This window comes from Capsella rubella, unplaced genomic scaffold (assembly GCF_000375325.1).
Source record: "Capsella rubella cultivar Monte Gargano unplaced genomic scaffold, Caprub1_0 scaffold_7, whole genome shotgun sequence".
Classification (NCBI taxonomy): Eukaryota; Viridiplantae; Streptophyta; class Magnoliopsida; order Brassicales; family Brassicaceae; genus Capsella; species Capsella rubella.
Window position 1 is genome coordinate 5,242,538 of NW_006238917.1, and position 15,352 is coordinate 5,257,889.

Below are 15,352 nucleotides of genomic sequence, written 5' to 3' on the forward strand. Positions count from 1 at the left end.
TCAGAATCTAAGAGCTCATCCTCAGACAGTAAGGGTTGATGATGAAAAATCTCTGCTTCTGCAACCATTATCACAAAATCGGAAATCCAACGACTGAATTTTTATTTTCGTAGCTGAAAGACAATAACAAATATAATTAACAATCAGAAGTTAAGGGAAAAAATTATAAGAATCATGAACAACTTCACGAATCACGAATCTCTAAGCCGAAATATTAAGAGAGAGACACAACAATCACATAATTTACATATAGATATTAGGGTTTTAGAGGGAACCAGTTTCTCGGCTTGAAGATTCTGAACGAACTGTAGCTATGTTCGGTCTTTCTACGTAAATATGTTCCAAATAACTATTTGTGTGTAACAACATATATATATACCTCTTATAGTGGGCCTGCGTAAGAGACTTCGGCCCAAATTGTTTTTATTCAACGAGGGTTTGTGGCTTTGTGCATAATGTAGCTCTCATAGTCTCATACCATGAGTCAAGAATTTGTTACCAAGTATAGATAAAAATCATAAGACTAAAACAGATATAGTATGTCAGTAAACTTGTATCACCAACGTTTTCACTTTCTTTGAAGGTCTTTTTTTTTCTTATACCTATCAAATAAAGTCAACAAAGGGTCTCTTTCTTCAGCTATGAAGGACAAGGCAAATAAAAGTCTCAAGCATTATGCCAAGAGACAAACACCCTAACGATTACAAAGCATAAGAATATGACTTCTCTTCTCATTTTGACTCTTCTGAGTCCTCAGTGACAGCGTCAAAGGCCACAAATCTAGGGTTCTCAAAAGCTCTCTCGTCTATGGTGGTTCATCTGTAAAAGTCAAACCAATCGGTTTGTGTAGAGTACAACAAACAAATAATTAGGACGCAAAATTCCTGCTGGCTTGTTATCTGCGTGAAGAGAGATGTGCTTAGGATGGTGGCTGCCATGTCCCGGGCCTAAATGATGATCCAGACCCTGATGGCTCTGTTGTCCTGCATAATCATCAGCATCACCATTAGTTTTGTTGGATTTTTAAGCATACCCAACACAATACATAAGCTCATGTTCATAGACAAAATAATCAGTATTGTAGCAGTATGTAGCAATCAAAACGAACATTTCATGTTTCATATCAGCGAGTCAGAACTTGAACTTTAGGATCAATAAGGGAAGCCAGCTAGACTTACTTTGGTTCCAGTGGTTCTGCAGTAACTATCTCGGGTTCATGTTCCTTGACCCTGTAAAAGCAATGTGAGAAAACTTGGTTATGGTGGTCTTGTGAAAAATGCTGTGTTTTGCATCAAGAAAAGATACAGAATGTAAGAAGATTTAGCATTAGATATGATTGATGCGGAGATATTTTGAATCATAATGATTCACCTTGATTTATCTGCTTCTTCACTAGCTTCCTCTGTTTTATCACCTTAAATCATGAACGAACAAACAAACAAACAAACAATTAGACCGTCAGTCTTACATATCGAGATTATGGTAGCATAATAAGCTCATTGTAGTTATAGGAAAACTAGCAACTGTTATAATTTCATCCCTTATATCAACAAATGGCATAGTGAACAATTCTTATTTCCCTTCTAAGCTAGTACAATCAAAGGACATAGAGGGAACCCTTTGACTATCAGGAGTTCATCATAATTACGGACTTTAAAGTGATGTATCAATCTATGATCTATAATTATCAGTGCAATAGCTAGACAAGGAAAAGCTGAAAAAGGATCAACAATTCCCTCAAAAGTATTTCTTATCACACAACGGACGTTATTCCAAAGATACTTTATGAACACAGCTTTAGCTCTAATGTAAATTAAGTGTAATGGACACTATTTGATGGGTCAAACACCACAAAAATATAAATGCCTGCCCATAATAATATTTGTCAAATTATTCAAGGGAATTCAGGAAAAGAAATAAGAAGTTAGTCTTTACACTCTACGGAGACTCCCTTAATCAACTGAGTGAGAAAATGTAATACCTTTTGAATCCGGTGGAAATTGGCGAACAAAGCTTGTCAAATCTGGACCGTCAACTTTACCTTCAAACCAAGGAGAGCCACTTCATATAGGAAAAACAAACTGAACAAATTTTTAGTGAGCACTAAATGTTAATTACCCATGGTCATGACTTTGCGTCCAGTGCCTTCTCTGGCTTTCCTCTCTTCCTCTTCTTTCTTGAGAACTTGAAAAGGGATTGAAGGCAAAAAAAAAAAATTACCATTTGCATAGAACTTGAAGCAACATATTAAATGGAAAAGGGGAAAAAGAAATTCTTGACTCTCTAAGTCACAAAAGAAAAATCATTTCTCTACTTTGTTAATTCAGAACTTGAAGGTTCCACAAATCAAGACCTCAAAGTCATAAACTATTTGCATCAAGGATCAATGAGACCAGGAAAAAACAAGCTTGAGACGTTTATAAAGATAGATAAGTTGTGGAAAATGTATTAATAATCTAGAACACCTACGAGCAACATTAAGCTTCACACGCTCACGCCTTTCTTCAAGTTCAACCATTTCCTGGACAAGTAAGGAACACCAACATCAAGGGCCAAAAACTAAAGGCATATAGCCAATCTATCCATGGAATGAACACTATGCTGACAAAAGATAATCCTGGTTAAAAAGGAGTTTATCTTACCTCAGGAGTAGGAGCCCTTTTTCGCTGCCCATTTAGCCAACATATCCATTCAACTACAAAAATGATCAAACAAAAACTGTAACTAGATTCTTATACATGTGTCTTATGTTTAAAATCTGACGACTTGAGTGCTTTGAGGCAGATCAATCTTAAACCCAAGCAAAATGAACATATGGATAAATATAACAAGCTATTTGATGAGTTTTTGAAGAAGAGTTACCAGGAATAGAAGTTGGGTCCTGTTCTCGTCTAAAGATAACCCATCTTTTCTCCTTCACTGAAAAGTATAAAGCAGCACATCAGAACAACTTACTGCACAAAGGGGACTCCACATAACTCCAATCAAAATTCGTATACATGATTCCCAGTGCTCATTACACGATCACACGTAGATAACCAAAGAAATTCTAATTTGAAGAAATAAATCTCACGTAAATGAGCAAAATCCAACAAAAAGTTTAAGCAGACAATAAAAAGAAGGAAAGAGGTTCGAAGAACAATGTACTCGCCCAATCCGTCAATCTCCTCCATTCTGGAAAAGTACTTGTTACCAGTCTTGTCAGCTCCGATGAAACTCTTGTTACTGAATAATCCCGCAAATCTCGCCCATAGCCTCGACATAGCTTCTCCCGCCGACGCCGATTTCTTCTCCTTTGTATGATCCCAAAAGAAAATTGAACACAACAAAACACTCCCAGAATTGCCTGATCGATCGAGTCCTGCTCCGTCTGGATTAAAAAGATCCGACCCGGTTACGAATATTTAAAGAATATCCGACCCGATAAATCAGAGGGTCTCGGTTTAGATTGTGATTATATGAACCAGAGATGGAGTACCGGTATTAGTCTCGGTTTAATTTAGAAAAACAAAAGCCGCCTCCTTCTCACACGGCGTTTAAGACCACATGACCAAACCGTACGTACCTTTTGAAAACCCTAAAAACTCAATTTTTATTTCCCACCTCTTAAAAATCTCCAATACCAGTTTTCCCGCCACTCATCGTACCCCGCTCCTTCCTTTACAAAATCCCTCGGTTTGTTTTCCCAATCTTCATCCTCAGGTCCTTTGATAATATCTTCTTCTCCAATTCGGACCCGATGAAAGGAATCTCCAAATCTCCGGTGAGAAGAAACGACGGTTTCCACCGTTACATGAAACCAGGGGCTCTGGCTCAGATCCGTAACTCTAGAATCAACGCTAGATCCAATTCTCTCCTGTCTCACTCTCTCTCGGACCCGCCGTCTTCGTCTTCAACAGAGAACGCTCTTGTCTTGGCGCCGCAGACCTTGACCATGGACCAGGTGCCCCATCTCTTGAGCAAGATCTATGGTCCGTATCGCATCGGTCGGAAGAAACTTGGCCCTGCGAGATCTGTGGGATTGGAGACGATGATGAGTTTGAACTTGAACGTCCCTTCTCCAAACTCCGTACTTGAATCTACTAATGGTAATAGCAACTTGTTGAGTAATGATGCTTTAGTTGCTCATTGAACCCCCAAAGCTTTAAAGGGTGATTTCCCTCTTCTGTAGATTAAATTTGTAACTGATATTTACACTTGGGGAAAGATCTTCAATACTCATTCAGACTTTTATCAATGCAAGTTAAATGTCTCAAATAAATTATGTTTCTTTCACCATCTCTAGTTCAAGATTGATTTCACTTTTGTTAATTCAATATGGATTTATATTCCCAGTTTGGATCATTTAGATTTCTCCTGCATGACTGATTTTATTCAACTTCTTCATTTAATTTACTCTATCGTGTGTGGATTATTGCAAAGATTTTGTCGTTAAACTCAATTGCTTGGGTTTGGTTTTGAAGTTTATCGACCCTTAAGTAGCCAAGCACATCCGAATCATTTGGTCTTTGCTTTTTCCAGCATCAACATCGCAATATTGCATCTCCTGTTCTGTTTATTCTGTTTTCTGTGACTATGATGAATACGGCGTATTGACTGGTTTAGTTAGTATAACCAACGGGGAAATTTGATGCTCTAACATCTAATTATTGTGAGATATCAAGACCGAGTGTGATGATTTGCTAGTAAACAATTGAATAACTAAGAAACAAGAGTGGAAATGGTTATATCTAAACTAAAATGTGGTATTCGTTGAGTAATATTAGGATCAGTGCATCATGATAGACATACATACATACATCTTCAAAATTGGACATACAAGTATGTCCATTTACTGAATGAATGTCGCTTACTAGACCAACAACTCTCTTACACTTAAACTTGCAGACATTTGACATCAAAGTATAACCATTACTTAAAACCTTATAGAAGTGGCCTATGTTAGTATGAATTTTGCTTAGTTCACTTGTTGCTGTTTGATTTTGTACTATGGTGGGTGATTCTTTAACTTCTAACTTATCTCATATCAATACTTCAGTACCGATCCATAGACGAATCAATACTTTTGGTTTTGGTATTGGACCACGACATGTATAGTTGACGAAGGTCCAGAATATATACAAAACTCTCGCTTTCATATATCATGGCTCAAATTGATTAGGTAAGCAAAGATAAGTTAAAAATCTTGAAGTGAGCGATATTGTTTTTTTTAATACTCCCTATAAGAGAACAACCAAGTTCGATGAATGACGGCTACGCAAAAGGGGCCCAAGGCCAAGCGCTCAACCGCTCATCATCCACTGAAAAATCTTCCTTTCAAGCTAAAATGTTTTATTTGTTCTTATAAATTAAGCAAATCACATTACTAATAACTAAATGTATATTTTTTAATTCTTCTTACACGCCTGTATTGATTGCAAATGCAATTAATGTATAGTATGCACCTTAATTAGCCGCCATAGATTATATATAAAGCATGTAGCTCGGTGTTAATTGAATGTTTTCAAAGATTTACTATTATTCGTCGATCTTCTACATCAGTTAATATGGAGAAATACCAAAAAAAAAAAAATTAAAAAAAAAATCTAACTACACAACCATTTATTATGTTTGATAGTTTATGAAATTGTTACGAATAAACAAACTAATAATTATACGAAATCTTGATTAATTTGATGTAGTGGCTTCGTTCAAACTATGCTCAGTGCATGACCACCAACTATATATATGGAACATGCATGCATGGTCAATATCAATGAAAACGCTGATGTCTTGTCAAGAAAAAGAACACTATTACCAAGTCAGACGTCTGAATTGGACCTTTGTCAAGCCAGCTACTCCAAATTTTCGATATTCCAAGGGGATGAATCTATGAAGTACTTTTTGGCTTCTTTTTTTTAAGAACAAAAACATGAATTATCGATATTTATAAATAACATATTGCATGTGGTACCCATTTACTTGTAGAGCAAATTCAATTCATGATTACATTTACTTTCCGTGATGAAAGAAACTAAAAGCAAAATTGGCCACGTATGCTTTAGTGTAGTAGTAGTAGTAGTGTAGTGCACTTTGTTTGACCGTTAAACTCATCTTCATTATGATCATATGTAATTCGTGTCCGGACGTAAAAATGTATATAGATTCTCACGTCTTTGGAACATATCTATAAAGACAAAATAGAACCAATCTATGTATTTGTTCTTCAATCCCACACCTCTTGTGTCACTTTCTTCCTTTCTCTTCTCAAAATTTCAAGCTACTTTGCTTCACTTGACACATATTCTACTCTATAAATCTCGTTGTATAATTATATTCTCTAAACCTTCAATAAATCAAACAAAAGGTGCGTAAATCCTCACAGTCTTGTACGTCTCATATGCGATTTTGTGGCTAGCTTAGCTACTAGCTAAGAGTTTTTTTTTTTGGGTCTAATTGAAGTTTTTTATTGGTCGTCTCTTATGTTTTGTACAAGCAGGTGAGGGAACAATGGAGAGGAACGACATGAGACATGAGGTATGGAGTTCTTGGAGAGACGATGATTTTCAAGAAGATGATGTATGGGATGTTCTTGATGATGGATATCAATCATCGTTTGTGATTAGTAACCATACCGCTAAACCTAGTTTCACAACACAAAATTTACTTCCAAGCGAACCAAGAATGATTCCCGAGAGGCAGAGGATAGAAGGAATGGCACCCATGACACAACACTCGGCTCCTGTTAATGTCCCTGATTGGTCAATGGTTCACACAAAGAAGACAAACAAGAAGGTTGATGATAGTGATGATGATAATGTATCACCGGAGGAATATTTCATGGGGCGGAGTAGATCGTCGTCGTCTTCAGTTATGGAAGGAGTTGGAAGAAAACTGAAAGGAAGAGATTTGAGCAAGGTCAGGAATGCAATATTGAAGCAAACTGGATTTCTTGAGTAGACCAAGAGCTTGTATATATATATAAATGTTTAGATAATACATATATGAACCTCTCGAATGTCTAGATATTTACATTGTGATTAATTAGCAAATGAATTATTAGGTGAATTCATTTTTAGAAGAAGTCTAGTTTGCTAGGATGTATATATAGATATGTTTCATTTGGCATAATATATACTATAACTATTGTTGAAAACGAAGGTTTCGAAAATTTTCACCTAAAGTTAGGTTATCAAAAAGACTTGCAAGTAAAGAAAAGATTGTGTGAACTTAAGATTCATTGAATTACACGATTCGAACCGTCGATGACAACGAAAGTGTGAGGATCTCTTTATGTATAATTTTTTTTTTTTTAAAGTCCAGAAAAAGATTACAAAATATAGAAAAAAGGTGAGGTGAGTATAAGGTGAGGTGTAAGGAGGAAATGGTTTGATGGAGGATCATGTGGAGCACACGTGGTCATTGTTGATTCCCTTTGTCGCCATCCTTGGACAGCTTGGGAACACATGTGATTGCAAATTGTTCAATTAAAACTTTCCTATCCAACACTATTCATTATCGTTTATGTTTTTCAACCTATTCATTTGTTGGTTTAAGACCATTATTGTTCATCTTGTGGTTTTCTTTTTTCTTTTTAACTACTAGTAACTTATACACATATAAACAAATGATTCAGTAATCGACAATGAATATTAATGAAAGACTGAAAGTGTTAAAAATGTTTTTATGTTTTCTTCTCGCCAAAGCCTTTGTTCTGAAAAAAAAAACTGTAATTTGATTTGTTTATTATTTGTAGTTTTGACTAGGTTCGTTTGGTCAATTTATTCGTCGGGTGGCCAAGTCGGTAGCTTTAGATTTAATTAGTCTTTTTTGCACTTAATCCAATCGACTTGATATTATTACACCAAAGTGCAAAATCAACTAATAAAGCAGAAAAACTAAATTATAATTTTTATTATCCCAACACACAAAATAAGGATAAGATTCGATTCATCTTCTTCCAGCTTCGAATTCTACGCACAAAAGCGAAGAACAAAGCCACGGGCTTTTTTCTCTCTCTCTCTTGTCGTTTTCTCATACATTCGTCTTTTTCATAGGATCAATCTCAAATCACAACCTGAACTTTCTGTGTGTTTACATTCTCGTTTCCGAGGAGAAAAGTCTCGATCTATTGGATCTGAGAGCTGTGGAGGTTTAGTCTTGCGGGTTGACTTGTGGAAGACTCGGGGGTGTGAGTCGTGTCTTGGGATGGATGTCTCTCATCTTCAGTAGCTCTTTGAGAGGTTTTTTTTTATTTTGGTCTTGTTTAGCATTCGTTAGATTCGTAATTAGAAATATACAAGAGAATGTCGTCGAAGCATCATAGAGGAGGATTAGAGCTCTCTGCTTCGAAGAGTTTTGTCTCAAAGAAATGGACTTTATTTCTCTGTATCGGATTCTTCTGCGCGGGAATCCTCTTCTCCGACAGGTATACTAAAACAGCTGCTCTGTTCTTACGTTTTAAATTTTCTCTCCTTTTGGACTGTCGGTGGGTTAAAATTTTCTCCCTTTCGTGTAAATAAAACCCAGATTTTTAAATTTAAACGAATTTTGAGAATTCATGGTGTGAGAAGTTATGGATATTTGGAGGAATACACAATTTATTCTTCTCTTTCTTTTTTTTTTTTCCGGGAAAATGTGGTTAAGTTTTCCTGTTTTGATAAAACAAAAAATTACAATGATATTAATTTCATTCGCTATTTGCCAAAGTTGTATTACTTGTATAATAATTATTGAAAACTATATAGTCTGAGATGCATTTATAGACAAATTGTATTGATAGCATGCTTGAGATGCATTTGTATGGTTCATGGAAGAACCAGTAATCAAATCATTATGCTACATTTTCTTCTGAAAGTCATAAGCTGATGAGTGCTCTTATCTGACTGTGTATGTTGATAGAATGTGGCCGGAGCCTGAAGCCAATCTTGTATCAAGGGACACAGTAGCGTCAGATGAACGGCTGCGGTTGGAGTCAGAGGACTGTGATTCATCAAAAGTAAGTCTTCTCATTTAGGTGGATTGATACTCGTGAAATATTAGAGCAATTGAGTCCTGGCCGTTCATAGCGCTCTTCATGTGTTTATCAGAAGGGTTTGAAGCGTGAATCAAAAGACATCCTTGGAGAAGTTTACAAGAGTCCAGATGCCATTCAGTAAGTTAAAAAATATATGATATGGAACTTAAAGCCGTTCTTTTATATTTTAATTGGGATTTCGCATTAAGCTTTTCGGGTTTTGCTTGTATGGTGTTATGCAGAACGCTTGATAAAACGATTTCAACTCTGGAAACAGAATTGGCAGCTGCAAGAGCCGCACAAGAATCCATCATGAATGGTTCACCCGTTTCTGATGATTTTAAGCTCCCTGAAACTGTCACCAAAAGAAAGTATCTGATGGTTGTTGGAGTAAATACCGCGTTTAGCAGCAGGAAGCGCAGGGATTCAGTTCGTGCTACTTGGATGCCTCCCGGTATGTTCATCTTAGCAGTGTTTTTTTCAGTCGTAAGTATATTATTTGGGACTGAACATGGGTCTTCTTTAGGTGAGGATAGAAAGAAGCTCGAGGAAGAGAAAGGGATCGTGATGCGGTTTGTAATAGGCCATAGGTAAAACTTCTACCTTCGAGTGGCACACATAATGGTTTGTGTGGTTGATTCATGTATATATATTTCCTTATCGAGTGTTTCTTGTGAGCAGTGCCACTCCGGGTGGAATTCTTGATAGAGCGATTCAGGCTGAAGAAAGTAAACATGGAGACTTCTTGAGGCTGGTAAGACTTTTGCTGGTCATGTTTCTTATGGAATTATACTTGTTGTGGACAGGTTCAGGGTAGTCATATTTTACCAATATCACGGCTTTCCCTTTTTTTAAGTCTAAAGTTTGTTTGAGCAGGATCATGTTGAAGGTTATCTAGAGCTGTCAGCAAAGACTAAGACTTACTTCACCACCGCTTTTGCACTGTGGGATGCAGACTTCTATGTGAAAGTCGATGATGATGTGCATGTAAATATAGGTGAATATAAACCTTCTTACTCTATCTGAACTGTTGTGGTTCTTGTAATCTCAAGTTTGTACCTTTGCTCACTTCTGTTACGGATATTTCTGCAGCCACACTTGGAGCAGAATTAGCGAGATACCGGATGAAACCCCGAGTCTATATTGGTTGCATGAAATCTGGACCCGTTCTTGCTCAGAAGTAAGTTTTTTCACCTTCAAGAGACCACTTCTCATTTCCAATGTTTGTCTCACTTTCATTCCTCTCTGAAATGTCATTGTTAGAGGAGTGAGATATCATGAACCCGAGTACTGGAAATTTGGAGAAGAGGGTAACAAATACTTCCGCCATGCCACGGGTCAGCTCTATGCAATTTCCAGGGAATTGGCGTCTTATATATCGATAAACCAGTGAGTTATTTCCCACAAGCTAAACTGCTTTATATGTTTATATGCTCATAGGTTGATTGCCTGTTAACAAAGGACAAATTGTGTATACAGAAACGTCCTTCACAAGTACGTGAATGAGGATGTCTCTTTAGGATCATGGTTTCTTGGATTGGATGTGGAGCATGTAGATGACCGTAGGCTATGTTGTGGTACAACAGGTAAAAAATTCAAATTCCCATAATCATTTTCATGTATGAAAGTTTTATCAGTTCAGATGTTGATCAATGAGAAACTGCAGATTGTGAGTGGAAGGCTCAGGCAGGCAACATCTGTGTTGCCTCGTTCGATTGGAGCTGCAGTGGGATTTGTAGATCAGCGGATCGGATGAAGGATGTACATCGGAGGTGTGGAGAAGGCCCAAATGCTCTCTTGGCTGCGTCTTTCTGAATAAAATAACAGAAGAAACACACTGAGGAAGAAGAGTACAGAGGCAAAATCCGCTTGACACTTTGTAGTATAGGCACACATTCCAAACTGCTCAACACCCTCTCTATATATGTATGTATGTATCTTGTGAGGTGAGATGAGAAGGGTGCTTTTTGCCCTCCTTTCTTGTTTCTGTATGATTTTTTGTTTCTTTCCATTGTCTGAAGGTCTGGAGTTCTTTGCACAACAGAAAATGCAGACTCCCTGAGCTCATCTTCAGAGTCAAGTTTTGAGCTTTTCTTCTTCAGTTCTTTATGTATTTGCTTCTTTTGTTCATTTTGTCTTTTGCCATGGTTGTGGTGAAGCAATAGCTGTACTTGTGTGTTTGTGTTAGGAACACAACACTATTCAATAAAAGACTTAGACCATATTAAAAGAAAATCAGAAGCATAGAAGAAAACTCTCCTAGTGTATACACACAATCCCTTGAGAGGCAATCGTCTAAAATCCAGCCAACACAACACATCCTTCTACTGTGAGAAAGAGAAACCATCAATGATAATGTTCTTGGTTCTTCATACAACAAAATAGGTACGTTCAGAAAAAAAGAAAAAACAAACAAACACAAATGACCAAGAAGTGGAAGCCAACTAACATAACTCTATTTGCGAAACCAGCAATATGAAAGAGAACATTTTTTTCAACTCAATTGTGTAATTCTTTTTTTTATTTGGGGGTCAAGAGTGAACATCTTTTTTCTTTCGTCAAAATTGTACAACTTACTACTACTACTGTTCTACATTCATCAAAATGTGCCCAAAAATAAAATAAAATTTTAACGAATGATAGTTCTACACGTGGCTATCACAGTACAGAGCCTTATGAACTTTGCCATATTCCGGTGACTTGCTCAAAAGTCATATGCGTTTCCCGATCTTCTCGTTTCTCCAAATCCAAACCCTAACATTTTGATTCGCCGTTCTGCGTGTCCTCTCAGCCTTGCGGTTAGTTTTTTTCAGTTGTAACTCTTTCTTAAAGTCATTTTTGTTTTCGGCAGCGAGATATATCTGAATCGGGGGAATAAAAAATATATGAATCTGAGTTTGCTTTTTGGTTTTAAGGCTCTTCATTTCGCTGTCAAACTCTAGATGAGGATCGAACATCCTACCTTTTTTTAATTTTTCCATTTTACTGATAAATTTTTCCATTTTACTGATAAATTTTTCCGACCTGTGTTATTGAATAAAACAGAGATTTGGTACCAATGATGTTGCGTGCTGTTATAAGGAGAGCTGCCAGTAAAGGCTCTTCTCCTTCGGTTAGTGCTCTGTTTCTTTCTTTTTATATCTCGTTTGGTGCTAGTTTTGATCTGTTCATTGAAATGTGATAAGTTTATCTCTCTCTCTGTATTGTTTCAGTTATTTGGAAAATCACTGCAATCTTCTCGTGTTGCGGCATCTTCTCCAAGCTTGCTAAGAGGTTCAGAAACAGGGGTACGTTTTGTTTTTCATGTTTTCGGATTCTATTCCCATTCGAGTTGATGTTATATGGTTTTGAATCTTATGATTAGACTTCTATGTATCCCTAATGGAGTCGGTGTTATATGCTCTTGAATCTTGTGAACAGATTTCATGTATTCTGACTTCTTTTAAGTACCTTAAAACTGTAATCTAAAGCTCTCTTTTTTATTTTTTAGTAATCTACTAATAAAGTTTCATTTGAATATATGTGAGAATCTGAACAGACATTACTGCATCGTGGAACTCATGCTTATAGCTTCCATAACCTTGCTTCTTCAGGTATTTCTTACTACTTTTTAATGTGACTTTGGGGGTCTAGCTTTCTAAGGATTATGCACTTTCTTGTTTGTTTGCATCCCACTAGTAGGGACGTCTGGTTGCTTGAGGTCAGCGAGCTCAGTTTCATCTACCCTGCAAAGATGGGTCAGGCCTTTTTCATCTGAAAGTGGTACGAATGTTCTACCTGAGCTCTTTCTCTTTTTCAGTTGAGGTACTAGGTTTGCCATATTTGAGATTCTATGATTGCTTAGAAGAAATTCAGGAGCTTATAGTTCTGATATAGATTCTTATGAAACTTTCGTCTTAATTTGGCTTTTATAATCTCCTGTTAGTGTAGCTTTGATTGGATTTGTAGGGTTGTCTTACACGCTTTCTTGTTAATGTTACTGAAGGAGATACCGTGGAAGCTGTTGTGCCTCATATGGGGGAATCTATCACCGATGGCACCTTAGCAAACTTTCTGAAGAGTAAGTTTCTCGTTTGCATTTTCTTTTCTGGTTCTTTCCTGATGTGTAGATGTATATCTAAATGTTCTTTGGTTGGTTCATGTGATGCTTATCTTTCAGAACCTGGTGAGAGAGTCGAGGCTGATGAGGCTATTGCACAAATTGAAACTGATAAGGTATCAATAATTTTTTTTCTTGCTTTATTGGAAGACAGTTTGAAGATTATGGGTTAACTTCTTCGAATACTATTTTTTGATTCATCTTTCTGCATTAGGTGACAATAGATATCGCTAGCCCCGCAAGTGGTGTGATCCAAGAGGTAAGCATGTTTGCCATTTTTGATGTGTTGTAACTCGTTATTGTTGTCCTCTTTCTGTCTATGGTTAGTTACATTGAGTTGTTTGGTTTGGTCTTCTAATGTAGTTTCTAGTCAAGGAAGGAGATACTGTGGAACCAGGAACCAAGGTCGCCATTATTTCAAAGTCTGAGGCTGTATCTCATGCTGCCCCCACTCAGAAGGTACCAGAGACATCTGAGCCTAAACCTGCTCCTCCTGCTGAAGATAAGCAGAAGTCCAAAGTGGAAAATGCTCCTGTACCAGATAAACCCAAAGCAGCGTCCTCGCCACCACCACCTAAACAGTCTGCTAAAGAACCACAGCTTCCTCCTAAGGAAAGAGAAAGACGGGTATGCAAAATCTCTCATTATTCTTATTGCTGTCTTTAATACTTTAAATTACTGTGGTCAGAGGTTAACAGAAAGTTGGGTTTGTTCCCTTCTTAATAGTTTACAGTAACATGATTGGTGATATGACATCTAACAACACTGCAGGTTCCAATGACAAGACTTCGGAAACGTGTTGCAACTAGATTGAAAGACTCTCAAAATACTTTCGCATTGCTGACAACTTTCAATGAAGTTGATATGTGAGTAACAGCTAAGATCCCCCAAGTTGATATGTCTATCTCAGTTATGTGAGTACTTTTGGTGCACTGAACACTAGTCAGTTTGATGCTGTTTGCTAATTATGGAGCTCCTTTGTTTGTGTAGGACAAATTTGATGAAGCTCCGATCCCAATACAAGGATGCCTTTTATGAAAAACATGGAGTAAAGTTGGGGCTTATGTCTGGATTCATTAAAGTATGTATTACTTACTTTGTCCCGATATTAATTATACAATGCCAGATTCAAAGAGTAACAAATAATGCAAATTCTTTGTTAACTATCTCAGGCTGCTGTTAGCGCCCTCCAGCATCAACCAGTTGTAAATGCAGTTATCGACGGGGATGATATCATATATAGAGACTATGTGGATATCAGTATTGCTGTTGGTACCTCTAAGGTTAGATCACATTCTCTAGGTATCATTGGTTTGTGCTAAATTGCATCCTTATTGCGATCAGGTATGTGTTGCTTAAATTTTTATCTTGTGTGTCTCTTTTCCAGGGACTTGTAGTACCAGTCATAAGAGGTGCTGATAAAATGAACTTTGCCGATATAGAGAAAACAATAAACACGCTTGCTAAGAAGGCAAATGAAGGAACCATATCAATAGATGAGATGGCTGGAGGATCATTCACCGTTTCAAATGGTGGTGTCTATGGAAGTCTCATAAGCACTCCAATCATTAACCCTCCTCAGGTTTAGTTCAGTTCCACTCTCAGGTCTTGATCAGAAACAAGTTTATTTAACTAAGAAACTTGCAATTTTGCAGTCTGCTATACTTGGTATGCACTCGATTGTGTCACGTCCAATGGTAGTAGGAGGAACCGTAGTGCCAAGACCAATGATGTACGTCGCACTTACTTATGACCACAGGCTGATTGATGGGAGAGAGGCTGTATACTTCCTGCGCCGTGTCAAGGATGTTGTGGAGGATCCACAAAGGCTTCTTCTTGACATATGAAAAAAATCGGTTTTGAGGAGCCAGAAAGTGCCTGGCTTTGCCAGTTATAGACCTCAGTGTCTTTTAAACCTTTGTGGGTTAACAACAAAATTCTCTTTAAAGTTTCTTTACAGTTTCCGGAGTATTGCCGGATGGGAAGAATAGGCCTCAGTGTCGTTCTTAATTGTTACACAGTTTGATACACATGTTCAATTTTGACTGAATAATTAAATCAATAAAAGACCCTTCTGATGTTCTTCAACTTGAATGATTTTTTATGACTCAAAACATACCAATGTATTTCTTCATTTTTCACAAGCCCTCATCAGGATCATTACAACTTCATATGCTTAGTTAATAAAGTCTAGACTAGAGAAAGGTCTATATGCTTTCGTTCCTATAATAATAGAAATGAACATTTTATGCCAGAGA

The 15,352-nt window shown here is 37.1% G+C and overlaps 5 protein-coding genes across 7 annotated transcripts; 4 read left to right on the forward strand and 1 right to left on the reverse strand.

The window, feature by feature from the left end:
• Nucleotides 1-542: 542 nt before the first annotated feature.
• Nucleotides 543-3,263, reverse strand: LOC17880271. Of its 2 annotated transcripts, none has more exons than XM_006284461.2 (9): nucleotides 3,152-3,263; nucleotides 2,863-2,919; nucleotides 2,643-2,695; nucleotides 2,470-2,521; nucleotides 2,119-2,184; nucleotides 1,982-2,041; nucleotides 1,372-1,414; nucleotides 1,179-1,229; nucleotides 543-983 (listed from the first exon to the last, which is right to left on the reverse strand). In XM_006284461.2, the coding sequence occupies exons 1-9, from the start codon at nucleotides 3,261-3,263 to the stop codon at nucleotides 920-922; spliced, it is 558 nt and encodes a 185-aa protein (XP_006284523.2). In that variant the 3' UTR covers nucleotides 543-919. The 2 variants fall into 2 exon arrangements, with proteins under 2 accessions (XP_006284523.2, XP_023634641.1); XM_023778873.1 differs by having other exon boundaries at nucleotides 920-983; nucleotides 3,148-3,240.
• A 354-nt stretch (nucleotides 3,264-3,617) lies between these two features.
• On the forward strand, nucleotides 3,618-4,278 carry LOC17878497. Its single transcript, XM_006284692.2, has one exon. It carries the CDS (start codon nucleotides 3,740-3,742, stop codon nucleotides 4,130-4,132), a length of 393 nt encoding a protein of 130 aa, XP_006284754.1. The 5' UTR covers nucleotides 3,618-3,739; the 3' UTR covers nucleotides 4,133-4,278.
• A 1,832-nt stretch (nucleotides 4,279-6,110) lies between these two features.
• LOC17880980 lies at nucleotides 6,111-7,051 on the forward strand. The gene is made up of 2 exons (XM_006284477.2): nucleotides 6,111-6,346; nucleotides 6,479-7,051. Exons 1-2 carry the CDS (start codon nucleotides 6,193-6,195, stop codon nucleotides 6,937-6,939), a joined length of 615 nt encoding a protein of 204 aa, XP_006284539.1. The 5' UTR covers nucleotides 6,111-6,192; the 3' UTR covers nucleotides 6,940-7,051.
• An 886-nt stretch (nucleotides 7,052-7,937) lies between these two features.
• LOC17877436 (probable beta-1,3-galactosyltransferase 4) lies at nucleotides 7,938-11,230 on the forward strand. The gene is made up of 11 exons (XM_023779192.1): nucleotides 7,938-8,407; nucleotides 8,881-8,977; nucleotides 9,069-9,133; nucleotides 9,238-9,449; nucleotides 9,522-9,585; nucleotides 9,677-9,749; nucleotides 9,872-9,992; nucleotides 10,088-10,175; nucleotides 10,259-10,384; nucleotides 10,475-10,581; nucleotides 10,662-11,230. The coding sequence occupies exons 1-11, from the start codon at nucleotides 8,286-8,288 to the stop codon at nucleotides 10,808-10,810; spliced, it is 1,224 nt and encodes a 407-aa protein (XP_023634960.1). The 5' UTR covers nucleotides 7,938-8,285; the 3' UTR covers nucleotides 10,811-11,230.
• A 381-nt stretch (nucleotides 11,231-11,611) lies between these two features.
• On the forward strand, nucleotides 11,612-15,182 carry LOC17879247 (dihydrolipoyllysine-residue succinyltransferase component of 2-oxoglutarate dehydrogenase complex 2, mitochondrial). Of its 2 annotated transcripts, none has more exons than XM_006285183.2 (14): nucleotides 11,612-11,793; nucleotides 12,041-12,107; nucleotides 12,208-12,282; nucleotides 12,534-12,588; nucleotides 12,674-12,757; nucleotides 12,981-13,055; nucleotides 13,155-13,210; nucleotides 13,309-13,353; nucleotides 13,458-13,721; nucleotides 13,866-13,960; nucleotides 14,085-14,175; nucleotides 14,267-14,377; nucleotides 14,482-14,676; nucleotides 14,750-15,182. In XM_006285183.2, the coding sequence occupies exons 2-14, from the start codon at nucleotides 12,054-12,056 to the stop codon at nucleotides 14,939-14,941; spliced, it is 1,392 nt and encodes a 463-aa protein (XP_006285245.1). In that variant the 5' UTR covers nucleotides 11,612-11,793; nucleotides 12,041-12,053; the 3' UTR covers nucleotides 14,942-15,182. The 2 variants fall into 2 exon arrangements, with proteins under 2 accessions (XP_006285245.1, XP_023634170.1); XM_023778402.1 differs by having other exon boundaries at nucleotides 12,677-12,757.
• Nucleotides 15,183-15,352: the final 170 nt, after the last annotated feature.